Source organism: Sebastes umbrosus, chromosome 3, assembly GCF_015220745.1.
Source record: "Sebastes umbrosus isolate fSebUmb1 chromosome 3, fSebUmb1.pri, whole genome shotgun sequence".
NCBI lineage: Eukaryota > Metazoa > Chordata > Actinopteri > Perciformes > Sebastidae > Sebastes > Sebastes umbrosus.
Window position 1 is genome coordinate 19,874,308 of NC_051271.1, and position 18,029 is coordinate 19,892,336.

At 42.6% G+C, this 18,029-nt stretch overlaps 2 protein-coding genes across 4 annotated transcripts in view; one reads left to right on the forward strand and one right to left on the reverse strand.

Annotated features, from left to right (window-relative positions):
* LOC119485208 (voltage-dependent T-type calcium channel subunit alpha-1I-like) overlaps positions 1 to 18,029 on the forward strand; it is a 52,518-nt gene that overhangs the window by 30,760 nt on the left and 3,729 nt on the right. Inside the window, exons 16-33 of one of the 3 annotated variants that reach the window (XM_037764603.1) lie at positions 414 to 625; positions 1,903 to 2,205; positions 2,683 to 2,783; positions 3,078 to 3,201; positions 5,114 to 5,182; positions 5,402 to 5,586; positions 5,684 to 5,810; positions 7,757 to 7,882; positions 8,042 to 8,131; positions 8,598 to 8,790; positions 11,110 to 11,261; positions 11,382 to 11,491; positions 11,578 to 11,711; positions 11,800 to 11,870; positions 15,152 to 15,230; positions 15,552 to 15,673; positions 16,057 to 16,347; positions 16,455 to 16,599. In XM_037764603.1, coding sequence (XP_037620531.1) covers positions 414 to 625; positions 1,903 to 2,205; positions 2,683 to 2,783; positions 3,078 to 3,201; positions 5,114 to 5,182; positions 5,402 to 5,586; positions 5,684 to 5,810; positions 7,757 to 7,882; positions 8,042 to 8,131; positions 8,598 to 8,790; positions 11,110 to 11,261; positions 11,382 to 11,491; positions 11,578 to 11,711; positions 11,800 to 11,870; positions 15,152 to 15,230; positions 15,552 to 15,673; positions 16,057 to 16,347; positions 16,455 to 16,599 — 2,634 coding nt within the window. Of the gene's footprint in view, positions 1 to 413; positions 626 to 1,902; positions 2,206 to 2,682; positions 2,784 to 3,077; positions 3,202 to 5,113; positions 5,183 to 5,401; positions 5,587 to 5,683; positions 5,811 to 7,756; positions 7,883 to 8,041; positions 8,132 to 8,597; positions 8,791 to 11,109; positions 11,262 to 11,381; positions 11,492 to 11,577; positions 11,712 to 11,799; positions 11,871 to 15,151; positions 15,231 to 15,551; positions 15,674 to 16,056; positions 16,348 to 16,448; positions 16,600 to 18,029 lie in introns of all 3 variants that reach the window. The other 2 variants (XM_037764602.1, XM_037764604.1) reach the window with 2 other exon arrangements.
* zgc:136472 (uncharacterized protein LOC678514 homolog) overlaps positions 7,890 to 18,029 on the reverse strand; it is a 32,224-nt gene continuing 22,084 nt past the window's right edge. The window contains exon 12 of the mRNA XM_037764607.1: positions 7,890 to 7,936. The gene's annotated coding sequence lies outside the window, so the exon portion shown is untranslated. The remainder of the gene's footprint in view (positions 7,937 to 18,029) is intronic.

Consider the following 18,029-nt stretch of genomic DNA (forward strand, 5'->3'; position numbering starts at 1 on the left):
TTCATATCTACATAGGGAGTGGGTCCTCTTCACGGAGCCGGCTGCCATGTTTCTGTTGTAGCCCAGAATGAACAAACAAAACACGGGCTCTAGAGAGGGCCGTTCGCGTTTTCACTTTTTTGCGTCGGCCACCGTAGTTCTCCTACACGCTTGGCACATGGGAAAAGCTTCAGTTGGTTGCAATCTGCCACCTCACTGCTAGATACCTGCTAATTCTACACACCACCTTTAAATTATGAAATGTAAACTGCACTTGAGGTCCTCAAATTCCCAATACAAAAAAATACTGTCTTCAGTGGCAGCTACAGCTCTAATCATAACGGATACAAATGATGGCCAAAACTGCAAACAAAAGAATTAAGGAATTAACCTTTAACTAAAATGTTTGTATCTGTCTGTTTGTGTGTGTGCAGAGCTCAAGATCCAGGCCATGATGCTGAGCCCTAATGGTCTACTGAACCCAAAAGCCTCCATGCCCCACCACCCTCTTCTTCCTCCTCCTCCTCCTCCTCCTCCTCTGCCGGTCATCACACACACTGCAGCCACACCCACCATAAACTCCATCCAGTCACGCCGGGCGAGTTGTGCTTCCATGGACATCCACAGCCTTGAGCCGAGGTCCCCGGTGAGTCCAGGACACCTGCTTCTTCTTACATTATCATCACATTAAACATCAGTAATAAAGTTGATTTACAGAAGCACTCAAACAGAAAATGATGAAATATATTAAAAAGGAGATAAAGCCAGGCCGAGCTGATTAGAAAAAATGAATTTCTAAATGATTAAACTGGGGATATTGTTGTGGTTTGTTTGCACAAGTTAAAAAGCTACAATAATAACAGAATTTTATCTAAATGGGAAAAAAATAACATCTTAATAACCTTCTATTAGAGGTACCTTGCAGAGTTTTGTTTGTTTACTTTCAATGTTTCTCAGCAAAACCCATCGTGGGCATTCTTCAGACTATAATTACTTGAATGCATTTCCTTCCCTTGCAACATTTGCAAAGACAAATATCTTGCACCCAACATTTTTTCGGCCGGCCTGTTCTATTTACTCATGTCTCGGGTCTGTGTGTCAATATGTCTAATACCCGAGTGGATCCAAGCAAAGTTACTATCAGCTGTGATCATGTGGTGTGTCAGAATCATCACAGGAGAGAAATGTGGTTTCTGAGGCGTGACAGAGAGTGTAACCTGTGTAGTGCCGAGAAAAATCACATGCATTGCTGCTCTTTTCGACCGTCGCTGCCTGTTAATTGGTGGCACGCTGCTGTCAGTAATGGTGTTCTCTCCAGCTGTGGATGTTTGAGTGGTTGGCCGATGGGGATTTTCTACTGAAGTTTTCCTGGCCTTTTTGTGACATTTCAGGTGGTCGTACTGATTTACTTTTGCTTGCAAAGTAACGTAGGTGCTTTTGACTGTCAATCATCCTCTTTGAATCCGGTTTCACACAAAACAATGCACGTCTTTTTCAACTCCAGGTGAATGAATATATTTGTTCTCTAGAAAGCGTTTTCTTTCATCACATTTTATTCATCTGACTTTCACACATTAGATTTATTCATGTCCTGCCCCCCTCTTTCTGTGCACAGTACGTAACGGAGTAACGTTCACCTGTCATTTGTTGATCTAGCTTAGGCAGAAATTAGAAGCGTTTGTTTTGATGCAACGGATCTCTCCACTAATACAAACATGGCAGAATTGTTGTCACATAAAAATGAGATCACGAAGCCTGAATCAAGATCGTGATCATATTTTGGTTAATCTGACAGCCCTATATGTCATATATTTTGCACCAGAGCACTGGCGTTGCTGGCCAATAACTCCACAGGGTACCTGTAATCTGTTAAGAATTAAATCTTTACTTGCACTTAAAGAAATGAGTCACAAATCCAACTAGTTGTTGCCTTCACAGGCTCCGTGGGACAACGGGCCAGAGAGCCGTCGCTCCAGCTGGACCAGCATCAGCCGAGCCCCCAGCCTCCACAGGAGGAGCCAGTCGGGGGAAATGGAGTCCTTGTTGTCCGACACACACACAAGCTCCGACTTCAGCAGCATGGAGCAGTCGCTGGACCAGCCCGACTACCTGCAGGTGCCCATGCTTCACCAGCCCGACTGCAATGGCACCACCTTTCACCTCCCCGACGATGCTGCCCTGACCACACACTGCCACAGCGATCAGGATGAGGATGAGATTGAAGAGGTGCAGCTCTATGCATTTGTGTTATTTATTTAAATATAGATGTTTGAGTGCTACATGATTAAGTGTTCTGGTATTTCCAGTTAAAACAACAAGTTAATAAAAGAACTTGTTTCGGCGTGTTCAGAAGTTCAAAAACTGCAGCTAATTAACTTGCAAAGGCACCCTGAGTACCGTTACACACTTTGAAAATATTTAATTAGCTGAATATAAATTATAAGCAGGGTGGAGGAAGTATTGAGAACATTGTTTGAAAAACTTGTGCTGTGCTGGAATTGCAATGTGCTGATACAACATGGGGTCACGACTATAACTCTGTGTTTTCCACCAAGTAAAACAATTTCAGTTTCATTCTGAATTATAACGTGACCACTGCACGAGTTTGGTCATTTAATGAGTGCACATAATAATTCAGAAAATGAACTAACAACGTCAAAGAAGTCATTCTCATGCAAATTTGTGTGCGTGTGTTCCTTCCAGAGTTTATGTAAGAAGCTGAAGAAGATACTGGAGCCATATGAGCCTCAGTGGTGCCTGGAGCATGAAGAGTGGTCTCTCTATCTGTTCGCTCCACACAACCGGTAAATACACACTAAACACGCACACACACACACACACACACACGCACACACACACACACACACACACATACACACATACACACTGCTGAGTGGCCTAGGTGGCCTAGACAGCATGTGTGAATATTCACAGTTGAAGTGTGAAGGTTAGAGCTGAGGCTTAGTAACACAATGTTCACTTTTATCAATTAAAGCTGGCCAAGTTAAAACAAACACATGATGTTGACAGTGATGCAGGTGATGTGTGATGATGAGTAATAAACACTAATTTATTTCCTTCTCTGTTTCCCTCTTCAGCCTCAGGATGTGGTGTCAGAGGGTCATAGGTCACAAGATGTTTGATCATGTCATCCTCCTCTTCATCTTCCTTAATTGTATCACCATTGCACTGGAGAGACCTGACATACCGTCCAACAGCATGGTAGCAGACACACACACACACACACACACACACACGCACACACGCACACACACGCACGCACACACACACACACACACACACACACACACACACACACACACACACACACACAAATACACGCACGCAAACACTTACATTCCCATGTGTTTATCTCTACTACAACATGCTGAACCTCAACCCTTAACTTAAACTTAATGGTTGTAATTTTACATTGAAACTACAATCCTGGTCTGTTGTGTTTTATTATATTTAATCAATATTATTTCCATATTCAGTGTGTTTTTTTAAATGGTGTTTTTCTATTCCTATATATAAAGCACTGTCTGGAAGGTGCAATACAAATAAACTTGACTCGCCTTAAAGGAATAGTTAGTTTTTTTTTTAAGTGGGGTTGTATTTGGTACTTATCCATAGTCAGTGCATTACCTACAGTAGATGACGCCCCCAGTTTGGAGAAGCAGACAGGAGTACCAGCACGGGAGCAAAGCAATGTACTGCTGTGGACGGGGACAGCAGCAAAACAGATTTTAGACACTTACTGTAACAGAAAGCTCACCTAAAAAAATCAACATCATTAAGTGTGCACTATATTTAGAATGTTTTCACAGCTTTATCTTGCCGTCAGACAGCCTTTTCTGATGAGGGATTGAAACCATTACTTTATCTATGCTCTCTTCAAGGCCACCAGACTCATTTGACAAAAACACAAATTTTATCTTGCAGAACACGGGAGTTGCTGGTAGGGCTGCCCATTCTTAGTCGATTTGTCGACTAATTGGTTGTTTTTCGGTCGACTAAGTTGTTTATTATGCTTTTTCATGCTGACTTATGCATGACTTTTCCAAGAAACTTAGGAGCACACCGCTGGTAAACACAAGATTTAAAGTGGTGCTTTTGTGTGATTCTTTGTGGAAAAACTCAGTTTCACAGATGTCGTTTAAATCAACTAATCGATTAGTTGACAAAATCATGTGAGTCTGAGTCGACTAAGAATTTCTTTGGTCTAGGGCAGCCCTAGTTGCTGATCTACCGCTGCCTCGATCGGTTAGTTTGTTTGTGTTGTTGTGTGACTTTGGTGTTTTAAAGGGTTGGTTTGGATTCACCAAAATCACACAATCAGACAAAGAAACTAACCGATGGAGGCAGCGGTAGATCAGCAACTCCCGTGTTCTGCGAGGTAAAATTACTGTTTTTGTCAATGGAGTCTGGTGGCTTTGAAGAGAGCAAAGGCTTCAGTTCTCTGTCAGAAAGGTCTGTCTGACAGTGAGATAAAGCAGTGAAAATATTCTTAAACTTAAACTGATAATGATTTCTTCAGGTGGCTAAAATATGTTTTGCTGACGCCCTCGTCCACAGCAGTACATTGCTTTACTCCCTTGTGATAACTCCTGTCTGTTTCTCCAAACTGGGGGCGTGCCGACCGCCATCTACTGTAGGTAATACACTAACTATGAATAAGTACCTCATACAACCCCATTTCAAAACACCCAAACTATCCCTTTAAGCTAAATCTGATTCTAACCTTAACTCTAACATCCAGTCTAAACCTCAAACAGCCCTGTAATGAAGTGAGGACCGGCTGTCAAGATCACACACACACACACGCACACTCAACACAAGCTGTCGGTTACAGCTGAATTCATATCCTTGTTGTTGATGTAACAGCAGTTTGGGAGTCATTATAAAAACATGTGCTGCTCTCAGTATGTTTTTTTTATGTTTCTACTACAGTCATAATAGATTTCTTTCCCCCAGCTCATTATGTAACACGTTGCAGTTGGAGTACTAAAGCTACTGGGACACGAAAACCCTTAAATTGATGAATGTGCTTCTTTGTGTGTGTCTGTGCACACTCACACGTGTATGTGTCTGTGTGTGTCTGTGTGTGTGTGTGTGTGTGTGTGTGTGACAGGAGCGGGTGTTCCTCAGTGTGTCCAATTATATCTTCACGGTGATCTTCGTGGGTGAAATGATGATCAAGGTAACCATAACAAGACACGTTTCCTCAACGAGCACTTCACTCCAAGTTAATTTTCTCATCTTACTTATAAGAGGGCAATTTTCTTCATGAGTGAAAAAGAATTGCTTTTTTTTTAACTCATTTTACACCTCATAATGTTATTTTATTATTTCAGTAATTTTGTGTCTAATTCTGTGTGTGTGTGTGTGTGTGTGTGTGTGTGTGTGTGTGTGTGTTAAGGTGGTAGCTCTGGGCATGTACTTTGGAAAAGGTGTGTACCTGCAGAGCAGCTGGAATATCTTAGACGGGCTGCTGGTGTTTGTGTCGCTGGTGGACATCCTAGTTTCCATCGCATCAGCAGGTGGTAATCGAATCTTAGGCATCCTCCGAGTGCTTCGTCTTCTCCGCACACTGCGACCACTCAGGTAGCAGTACGGTATTTTCTCTTGTATTTACTCCATTAATACAATGTAGTGTACTTGTGTTTGTGACTGTGTGTGTGTGTGACTGTGTGTGTCGCAGGGTGATAAGCCGGGCTCCTGGTCTAAAACTGGTGGTGGAGACTCTGATCACATCTCTCAGACCCATTGGGAATATCGTCCTCATCTGCTGTGCTTTTTTCATCGTTTTTGGAATTCTGGGAGTCCAGGTAAACATTTATACTGTATATTCCCTGCTCACACGCTGTTGGGTGAAGATAAGCCTCATTATTATTATAATTATTATTTCAGTTTAAACTTATATTCACCCGGTTTTGTGTGTCCAAACATCCAAAGCTTGTTGTCTTTTCTGCTACAAGAAAACACAGATCACCGTGGTTTAAAATTAACGAGGCGCATCTCAGAATATGCTTCAGGTAATAAAATGTGGGGAGAAAAATTGGGAGGAAATGCAAATGAGCTGCTGATTATGCACCAGAGTCCCTGGAAGTAATTAAAATTACAATGGTTCAACTGCAGAGGGATTGTGCTGAGAAAGTGTTTTCTAAATTGGATTTTCACCTGGATTTCTATATTATTATTTATTTTAGGCAACTTTTATCAGTTTTTAATATTCAAAACAAACTGATAAATTACAGTTTTTAAATAAAAACTTACCCAGTTGTACAGAATATAAAAGGAAGGAGCAATAAGATTATCATGTTATAAAACAGTGGTTTCCAATCTGGGGGAATCTAAGAGGTCCCAAATAATTAAAGGTGTGAGAAAGAATATTTCTGTAAAACAAAAATATGTTTATTTTATGACTACTTTTGATTAGGGCTGTAAAGTTAACGTGATAATAACGTGTTAACGCAAATTCGTTTTAATGCCACTAATTTCTTTACGGCATTAACGCAACGTGTGATTTTTAGGTTGTAGCGGGCTCAGTTTTAAAGCTAGGCTGAAGATAGTGACATCACATGGAACTAGAAAACCTAAGAAGTACTAGCTTGTCGCGAAGGAGGCAAAATAACGCTCCAACTTACGCTAAATTTTGGCGAGGAAAAACTTGCATGGCTATTTTCAAAGGGGTTCCTTGACCTCTGACCTTAAGATATAGGAATGAAAATGGGTTCTTTGGGTACCCACGAGTCTCCCCTTTACAGACATGCCCACTTTATGATAATCACATGCAGTTTGTTGCGAGTCATAGTCAAGTCAGCACACTGACACACTGACAGCTGTTGTTTCCTGTTGGGATGCAGTTTGCCATGTTATGATTTGAGCATATTTCATGCTAAATGCAGTACCTGTGAGGGTTTCTGGACAATATTTGTCATTGTTTTGCGTTGGTAATTGATTTCCAATAATAAATATATACATACATTTGCATAAAGCAAACATATTTTCTCACTCCCATGTTGATAAGAGTATTAAATACTTCACAAATCTCCCTTTAAGGTACATTTTGAACAGAAAAAGTGATTCATTTGCGATTAATCTTAATTAATTATGGACAATCATGTGATTAATAAAATATTTTAATCAATTGACAGCCCTACTTTTGACTAGTAATTGCTTTTTGTTTCTTGTGAAATACTGGACAGTTTCATCTCTTCAGGCCTTGAAATCCTTAAAAGGAGATAAACTGTCTGGGGAAAATGCTCTTTGGTTGAACTGCTTGTAGCTCACATCCGCATCGCTTCACTTTACGGGGTCATAAGCCGAAAATGTATTTTAAATATTAATTCAATGGCATTTTGGTACTAAAAGCCGTTCACTGTAAAGGTCTTCTGTTAACTCTCCACCTCTAAAGTATTTCCTAGTTTCCATTTTTGCAAATATGTCAATTCATTCTTTCACAGGAAATATATGCTTGATGAATATTAACACCCAGGCATATATTTCTCAAAACCTCACTTGCACTGACTCATCTTGTAATGAGAACACTCCGTCCTGAAGCGTGTAATGACTGTGAAGCAGGCCAGACCAGATGGTACTTGGATATCTTAGCTGCAACATACAGTAGGCCTGTAGGCGCTCGCTGACTAATTTACTGTACAATAATACATACAAACATACCTCGCTCTGTGGAGCTTTGTTTACATTACCTTGAGGTTACAGTGTTCCTGTATGTGTTTATCTGTCTGCACACATCTGTCTGTGAATGCAGCTGTTTAAAGGGAAGTTCTTCCACTGTGACGGGCGCGATGTGAGTAACATCACCAATAAAACCCAGTGTCTGGAGGCAGGATACCGCTGGGTTCGACGGAAATACAACTTTGACAACTTGGGACAGGTTTGTCACACACATACACGCACACACACTCACACACACAAAAACACACACACACTCAAACACACACTCACACACACAAAAACACACACAGGGCTGACACTTGCTCTTACAAGCTGATTGACAGCCTGAAGCTCATTTATATGTGTCTCACTCTTCCAGGCGCTGATGTCGCTGTTTGTGCTGTCATGTAAAGACGGCTGGGTCAGCATCATGTATGATGGCCTGGATGCTGTTGCAGTGGACCAACAGGTAAAGACACACACACACACACACACACTTACACATACACATACACATAGAGAGGAAGAGACTGGTTGTGGAATGTAAAAAATGAATAGGCTATCAGGGAGACTTACAAACCGTTCAGCCAGTGTATATTGTATTTCACTCTGTTTGGGTTCTGTTTTGTGTCAGTCTCAGGCACCATTTGATCTTGTTTTTTCAAGCAGAACGGGGAAATATTTCTGGAGAAGGGAGGTGTAAGGAAAGAAAAAAGGCAGATGGATAAATAGATGCGAGTTGACAGTTTCAGTGCTGACTCAGGATTTACATTGTCTTCTTATATATGCTCTCTCCTCTTCTTCCTCTCCACCCCTCCTCGTCACTCTTTGGTCCTCTTTTGTGGTTTGTGTCCCCATGTTACCTCTTCCTCTTCCTCCTCCTCCTCCTCCTCCTCTTCTCATCTTCCATTTTCTCTCTTTGTATCTCTCTGCAGCCAGTAAGAAACAACAACCCTTGGATGCTGCTGTTTTTCATCTCTTTCCTCCTCATCGTCAGCTTCTTTGTGCTCAACATGTTTGTGGGAGTGGTGGTGGAAAACTTTCACAAGTGTCGCCAGCAGCAGGAGGAGGAGGAGGCGCGGCTGAGGGAGGAGAAACGACAGAAGCGGTTGGAGAAGAGGAGGAGAAGTGAGATAACGGGATAACGGGAGGGGAAGGGGAGGAGAGGGAATGTGAGACATACAGTATATGGCCAAAAGTATGTGAACAGCTGAACATCACACCCATACGTGATTGTTGAATATGCCTTTTCAAGACCATTGGCATTAATATGCTGCAACAACAGCCTCCACTCTTCTAGTATGGCTTCCCGCCACAAGATTTAGGTATTTGCTTCCATTCATACACAAGAGCATTACTCCAAGCGTCCAATTCATTCTGGGTACTTTGCAGCTACCGGAGGCGATCCACTGCCATTCTAACCAATATTTCAATGTCCACTGGACTTGTGACTAGGGCATCTCACTCACGGCTTATGTGTGGTGCTTTTATCTGCTCTGCTGTCTTTTCATGCCAGGTCTATTTTTGCTGGAGCAGTTCACGGCTCTGAAGTTGGAAATTCATCAATGCCTATATTTAATAATGATGCCTTCATTACTGATTAACTTTATCTTAACAGACATATAGCAAACAATGTTTTCTTGTTTGTTTATGTCAATTCTACTTCAATACCCGTGAAGGAGGAGACGTAATGTTGTGGTTTTGAGCTGTTGATAGTATTTAAAACACAAAAGTACAGCCATGAACTCTTCGTTACCACACTGGTCATAAATCAGTTGCAAATGTGTAATCATTATGCTTGTAAATATAAGTCAAACTGCTCTAAACAATATTGAAAAAGGCTGCTATAGAACAGACCATTTTAAGACTCTCCACCTCTAAAATGCTTCCAATGAACATTTAAAACGTGACGGAGCCGTGGTGCAACCAGAATGCGATGCAGCTTTATCGAGTGGACATCCTGGATTAGTGAGGTCTGGCACTGATGTTGGGCGATAAGGCCTAGCTCTCAGTTGGCGTTCCACTTCCTCCCAAAGGTGTTTCATGGGGTCGTGATCTGGGCTCTGTGCAGGCCAGTAAAGTTTGTCCACGCCAACATGGAAAACCATTTCTTTATGGACCTTGCTTTGTGTACAGGACTGGCCATCTGGCAAACCGGACGCTTTCCCAGTGGGCCAACGTGCCGACTTTTTTTTCATTACATCTGGCAAAAAACATCCAAACACTTGGACTCAAGGATGAACTGATTAGAATTTAGTGGTCAAATGTCAAGGTCCGTGGCCTCTCAAAACACGTTTTTGGACTTAACTCAAGAATTCACTATGCTAATTATGACAATTTCACACAAGTGTCTAACAGGATAAAATGATGAAGTGATGATATTTTGGTAAAACGTTGATGTAAACTGCAACTTGACTGGTTGGCGGAGGCATACAACCACAAGGCAGTACTTCTATTTTTTTCTAAATTAACGATGGGCTGGTGAGGATGATAGAGAAACGTGCGTATATCAGTCCCGCCCCCAAATGCTCTATATGAATGTGTGTGTCTGTGCGCTCAGCTAACAGGTCGTGCCCTGCCGAGTACAGAGCAGAGAGACGTCTTCAGTGTTTGACGAATATTAGCAAAATAATTGATGAAAAAACACATCAACAATCGACTGGCTACTCCATATCCTTGTGGAAAGCCCAGTTCATCACAGTGGAGTATATTGATATTATTATATTATATTTTTAAAGGTATTTATCTTGTTCCCATCATTGTATGCTTTAGCATTAATATTTTTCGAAAGGGGAACCCCAATTTGTCATAAGGGGCCTCACCCAATCCTGGAAAACATCCCTAGTCGAAACATGCACAAGACAGGCGGGTCCACATACTTCTGGCCATATATCTGTAATATAACACACACACATACACAATAAACCTCTTTTCTCCGCATACATACTGTATGAGTACAAGCATAATTTCTGCCCATATTATGCACGGATACACACTTCTACTACACACACTTTCTCCCTCTTGCTCCACCTCATTTCTCTCTCACTCGGTCCTTCTCTCTCTGCAGAGTAATCTCTAGTAGTGCTTTCCTCTTAGTCAGTTAACTGTCTGGCAGCAGACAGCAAGGGTTTCTGCCCAAAGACACCTTGAGGTGCCATGCAGTGTGTGTGTGTGCATGATGGATAGAATTGAATTCCTGAGGTGGCACTTTTAGTCCGTACACACACACACCGACACCGACACACACACACACACACACGCACATATGGACAGTCACACACAGTGCGACACTTGGCACCCACTTCATGAGTGACTTCATAGCCCATATCATATTTTTCTTTCAGAGGCATTTTAATGACCGTGTGTATGTGTGTGTGTGTGTGTGTGTGTGTGTGTGTGTGTGTGTGTGTGTGTGTGTGTGTGTGTGTGTGTGTGTGTGAAATGCAGGGGCCCAGGAGAAGCCGTACTACGCTGACTACTCCCCGTTGCGTCGATCCATCCACACTGTGTGCACCAGCCACTACCTGGACCTCTTCATCACCATCATCATCTTCACAAACCTCATCACCATGAGCATGGAGCACTACAACCAGCCTCAGGTAACCATGGCAACACCTGCTACCACCTGCCCTAGAACCATAGTAATGAAGCGGTATGCGGTGGTACAGTACAGCTACTGTAGTGGGCTTTTTTTAAGTGTGTGTCTTTGTGTCCCGCAGTACTTCGAGGAGATACTGAAGTACTGCAATTACGTCTTCACAGTGGTCTTTGTCATCGAGTCCATTCTCAAACTCATCGCTTTTGGCCTGCGGCGCTTTTTCAAAGAGAGGTATTCAAGCTCTCACATCATTACAAAGACACTCACAAACATAACATCCTTAAATAAACTGACGTTGTTTGTGTGCGTGTGTCAAGATGGAACCAGTTGGACCTCGCCATTGTGTTGATGTCCATCATGGGAATCACACTGGAGGAAATAGACCTGAATGCTTCCCTCCCCATCAACCCCACCATCATACGCATCATGAGAGTACTCAGGATAACAAGAGGTACACACGCGTAACACACAGTGACACAAACACAAAGAAAACACGCTGATACGTGGCGGATAAGAGCTGACACATTACAATGTTTCAGTGTTGAAGCTGTTGAAGATGGCGACAGGAATGAGAGCCCTTTTGGACACAGTGATTCAAGCTCTGCCTCAGGTAAGAGGCAGCACTGACGCTGTGAAATACAACGTGTCTCTTTAAACTGCGAGCCTGGTTTCCAGATCTGAAGAATTGCAGACAGCTTGTTTTATTCAGCGATTCATCAGGGCTGGCACTGACTGCCCCCCCACATGATTTACTAACAGACTGTTCAGTGACACCAAATCACCACCAAACAAGCGTGACGACATCCTCGTGTTTAGCTAAAGGCTAATGGCTGATCTTTAAATGTATCAACGTGGCTGATAAATCGCCACTTCAATCATAACTTTATGGCACATAACTTCACAGCTGCTTTGGTGCGATTGTTTTGCTACTGGGTGTCTGTAAGAAGATAAAATATGAACCATAACGTCCAGTCTGAAAGCTTATCATCACAAAGACACCACACAGCAATTTATTCCCCTTTGAGGCAGGATTGTAAAACTCTGTCAAGTCGTCACAGCAGCAGTATTTTTCTCCTCTTTCTCGGTGCTTGCGAGGTGAGGAGTAAAATTAGCCACGTATTCTACCAGGATTGGATAATTGCACATATCTGATTGGCCAAAGGAGAGCACTTCCGGATGACATTGCTCTGTGATGCGGCAAAAGTGATTTATGAGGCCAGATTCAAGTTTTTTTTTGCTCGAGCACTCTACCATGGCACCTGTCTCATTGAGAATGCTGCATTTTTTTGACGCAGTGCTATTGTTGGTCTAAAGGAGACGTTCACAAGCAAGGACTAAACCATCAACGGACATGCACACGTAACTGTCTTTGGACACATTTAATGGCTCCAGGGATGGCAATGTCAGTTGGTCGGTCCACCTCTTTGGTCCTGACTGAAAGATCTCAACCACTGGATGGATTGTTATGACATTTGTACAGATCTTCGTGGTCCCCAGAGGATAAAGCCTAATGACTGTAGTGACATCCTTACTTTTCCTCTAGATATTTGTGTACAACCATTGGATGGATTGTCATGGATTTTGCTACACATATTCATGTTCCCCTCAGGGTGTTAACTTCTGTGATCTCTTAACTTTTTATCTAGTCATCATCAGGTCAAAATTTTAATTTGTCCAATAAAAGACAAATAAATCTGATTGACAAAGAGCTGTGACACAGTTTACACAAAAAAAAGCTGGTAAACTTTTCAAGTAAAGGCCAACGTTTATGACCAAATACCTACAAAACAAAAGACATTAGCCTTAGCTGTACTTTGTGTTCAGTGCTAATTCTCAAAAGCCAGCATGCTAACACGACAAACATGGAACATGGTAAACATCACTGCTAAATATCAGCATGTTCACAGCAAACTGACATTAGCATTTAACTCAAACCCCTGCTGTGCGTACTGCCGCTAGTGTGACTCTGAGACTTGTTTGAATATGAAATGTGTGAAAAGTAATTGGTGAACTAGGATGATGCGCTCGGGTGTGGGGGAAGGCTTTAGGAAGGATCTACCTGGCTCCTGGGCTCAGGACCCTCAGGGGACGCTACCAGAAATGAGAGAGTAGAGAGGAAGGGGGAGGGAAGGTGGTGCACAATAAATGAGAACAGGGAAAGTAGACCTTTATAAAGTGTTTGTGTTCCTGCCTCTGAAATGCAGCTAAATGATATCCATTTTCAAAATAATAGCACACGGAGCTTCACACTATCACTCCTAGATCGTCTACGCATCTGTTACAACGAAGCGGATACCTCCGGTGCTGATAAATGAAGCCAATGTGGAAGTGCCAGAAGCAGCAGCTCCTCAAATGGCCACTTGAGGCTGGCTCCAAAAGCGAGTCAATCCCCATAGACCCCGATGTTAAAGTGCCCAGCTTTACAGCAGAAATAATCATGTTTACAGACTGGTACAAAAAACGTTTTTGTTCTCTTTTGCTAATTAAGCATTAAGCCAGTGGGCAACCTCCGGGTCTGAAAAATGAAGGCAAAGCTGAAGTGTCTTAAACTTGCATTCTTTCTAACAGCCAGCAGGGGGCGACTCCTCTGGTTGCAAAAAGAAGTCTGATTGTATAGAAGTCTATGAGAAAATGAGCCTACTTCTCACTTGATTTATTACCTCAGTAAACATTGTAAACATGAGTTTATGGTCTCAATCGCTAGTTTCAAGTCTTCTTCAATACAGCATGATGTTCATTTAGTAAATAATGGTCCCATTTAGAGTCAAATAGACCATAAAGCAGGGTATGCTTTAGGGCGGGGCTACCTTGTGATTGACAGGTCACTACCACTGCGTTGTCCGGTCTGGGAGTTGTCCGTGTTTTCGTCTTAGTTAGTCTTATTTTCTAACTTTATCCCTTTCACAGTGTATTTTCAGCTCATGAAAGTTAATTCTAACTTTTTGGTCGCCTAAAAATGTCAAATTCAGTGTTCGGTTGTACTTAGCTCGACCCTCTCGTGTCACTACTGGTTGCAAATAAGATGGCGACAGCCAAAATGCCGAACTCAAGGCTTCAAAACCGTGGTCCGCAAACCAATGTGTGTTGTCATTGTGACTTTGTTTACTTGTTATATACAGTCTAAGCTTATTGACTGCTTTGAGTGACAGGTGGGTAACAGGTCGCTGGCTGCTACAGTAGCTGTCTGCTCTGCTGCATCACCTGGCCCGCCTCAGCTCCACCGGATTAGTTTGGGAATTAGTGTTGTCACTCCCAAGATGGCGATGGCTGGAGCCGCCCACTTTGAGCTTCATAACGGCTCTTCAGAAACCTATGGGTGATGTCACAGAGACTACGTCCATATTTTATACAGTCTATGGCTCCAACAAACCAGTAGGAATCTCTAGAGCAGCAAAATACCCATGATCCTTCACTGCCTTCCCACCCACGAATAATGCCAATTATCTTTGAAGTGACAGATCTTTGCAGGGGATTGAACCCAGGTCTTTGCAGTGGTGTCCGAGTGCACTTCATCAATAGGTTTATCCGTCATCTAATCAGGCATCTCCATACCTCCCACCATGGGGGAAGACAAGCCAAGTCGCTGTGAATTGCTTTATAATTAGAATAAACGGGCGCGTTTGTGGTTCATGAGGACTGGATCCCAGGCTATGAAAGTGCATCTTTGTTTCTCAAACTACAATCTGAGATATGATTCAACTCCAGGTATCATGATGGCTCGTAATATGTTTTTAAGATGTAGAAAACATTAAGCTTACTATGCTTAGCAGTCTCTGTCTCTTTCTATCTGTTTGCATGTTTGCGTCTCTCTCTATGTATACTGTACATGTCTTTTTTTCTGTGTATCATACACTGTATATATCTGTGTGTGATTGTAATATGTCTGTCTAGGTGGGGAATCTGGGTCTGCTCTTCATGTTGCTGTTCTTCATCTATGCAGCTCTGGGAGTTGAGCTCTTTGGAAAACTGGGTTAGTGTGTGTGTGTGCGTGTACGTGCATGCATGCGTGTATGTGCAAGCACGTGAGTGTGTGCATGCATATAAATCGATGCAGATGCACAGATGTGTGAGTGAGTGAGTGTGTGTGTGCCTCAGCTGATTCTGGTGAGATATCGGTAGATTACGTAACATGCATAAATTCTGTTGTTACATGCATTAATTATGTCAATTTAGAATCAGCGTTCTAATACGTGCTCTAATCTACAAACAGTTATCTTTCTTCTCTCCCCTCGCCTTCATCTCTCACACTTACTGCCTCTAATACTCTTTTCTTCTTTTCATCCTCTTTCAGAGTGTTCAGACGAGAACCCATGTGAGGGTCTTAGTCGCCATGCTACCTTTGACAACTTCGGCATGGCTTTCCTCACGCTCTTCAGGGTGTCTACAGGGGACAACTGGAATGGGATTATGAAGGTTATTTCTCTCTCTCTCTCCTCTGCTGTGTGGGCGTTTTAAAGAAGATGGAGAGACGGGAAAGTCCATGTTTGTGTCTGTGCATAGGAGTGTGTCTCAAAGTATCGGTTATGAGACAGGCGTTGCATTAAGCAGAGAAGATCACTGTTTTTATGACAGACTAAGAGCTGCTGACATTAGCGGTTTAGGAGAGTGTATTATTCTTCTGTGACAGGCTCAAGGTCTGTTCACACTCAGATCCACATCTCCCCCTGTTGGAGAAGAGAGGAAATGCAACATAGTACAGTAATATATCTGAATATCACCTTAAATCCCTTTATCTATGATCAGTTTTCTACATTGCTTAATTATCTCTATCCTCCTCTCTTACCCTCGCCGTCTAGGACACGTTGCGAGAGTGTCGCCCGCAGGAGCGCCACTGCCTCACCTACCTGCCCCTGATCTCCCCCGTTTACTTCGTCACCTTCGTCCTAACGGCTCAGTTCGTGCTGGTCAACGTGGTCGTGGCCGTTCTGATGAAGCACCTGGAGGAGAGCAACAAGGAGGCACAGCTGGATGAGCTGGAGGAGAAGAGGGAGAAGGAAGAGATGAAGGCGAGAGAGGAGGCCGCCAGAAACCTCAGTACTGCGTCTGTGGGCGGAGACCTGGTGCCAAATGTGGACACACCTGCCCAGGTAACTGACAGAATGTGTGTTTCCTGTCTCTGCATGTGTGGTGGGGAAGGGAGCGGAGGTGACAATAACAATGACGGTGCGGCGATGATCTTGTGTGGCAGGTGCAGGTTGAGGATGAGGATTGTTCCCATGGCAACCTGCTGAGCATAGGACGCATGCTGTCTCTCCCCAGCGACAGCTTCGTTCAGCCACTCAGATGCTCCTCTTATCCTCCCATTTGCCATGAGGCGTACTCCGGCTACAGCTACTCAGGTAATTTGGTTGTTTATAGCCAATTAAATTAAGGAACAGTTCTCACTGTGCTATAACCACTAACTGATTGCTGTAAAGGTTATTGCTTCCATAAATAGCAGAGAAGGCAGTTGAGATGTGATGCAGCACAACAAGAGGCACTGTTATAATAGACCTTAAAGAGGGAGATGTTTGTTTTTTAATATTAGTAACAAATTAGTAGGATTAGTGTTAACTACAGAGCACATGGGGGACTTTTTTTTTCAACAGCTGGTGGTCCCATCCTACTCTTAGTTTTTACACTTACGACATCACACACAGGGGGTACTTTAGAATCGCTTGGTCATTGCAAAATTCATCAAATCTAAACAGTGTAACACTGAGTTTTGAGTTTTATTTATGTGCAAAAATATAAATGACGAATAATAATAATGATATAGGACCTCTATATTTTTATAATTATCAACAAATCCTATGAAAAGACAAAAAAACAACAATGTGTAAGTTTGTCCCCCAATAATACTTTCCAACCCTGTAAATGGCAGTCAAATTAAACTACAGTGTTTATGTTCATGGTAATGAAGGAACATCAGTCACTCAGTGCAACCGTGTGACTCATTGATTGATTTTAATAGTTTCTGGACAATGACGGAGCTCTATGGCACTGAGGAATAATCTATATCAGGCTTTGGATACGCAGACAGTTGTTAATAGGATCAGATAATTGTTTTCGTTTTGGTCTTTTTTGTGATTTGTTGACTATAGGAAAAATAAAGAATATCACCAGACTTATTCTGGTAGGATGAAGTAGTTTTCAAGGAGCTAAATACAGGACTGGGAGCATTTCTATTGCCTCTCAATGGCTCTCAACATGGCAACGGCGAGCCGGCGGCTCGTTAGTAACGGTGCTAACAGTGAAAACAACAGCGAAAGTGCTGACAGAGATAACAGTGGTAACCTGGGGGGGGGGGGGTGCTACGTTTCCTCGATGACGCCGTTGGTATCAGCTGTAATCGCCGTATGAAAGCAGTGCAGATCAGCGGCAGTCAGCTAGCCAGTGGGGCACGCTCACATGCATGAACGGCCCGGCTATATCAACAAAGCAAGGAGAAACTCGGATTACAACAAACACAGAGGGAGAGCGACTTCATTCTCTGCTCAGGTAGACATCACTCCTCTATATCTTTATATAGCAAATAGTTTGCTGCTAACTTAATGTTCTGGATATCAAATTGAGCACCTTTAACCAAGAGGGAAAAAGAGTTCCCTGAGATAGGACCCATCTATCTTATAGATGATTGACCTCTGCTAATCAGAGGTCAATTCTGGGTAGTAAGAGTGAATCTGTCCATTAGTTTGAAAATAAGACATCAAATGGTCCGATAACTTTACCTCTTGTAAAGGAAGTGGTCACTGCTAGCTGCAATTGCTTCAATTAGATAACAAACACA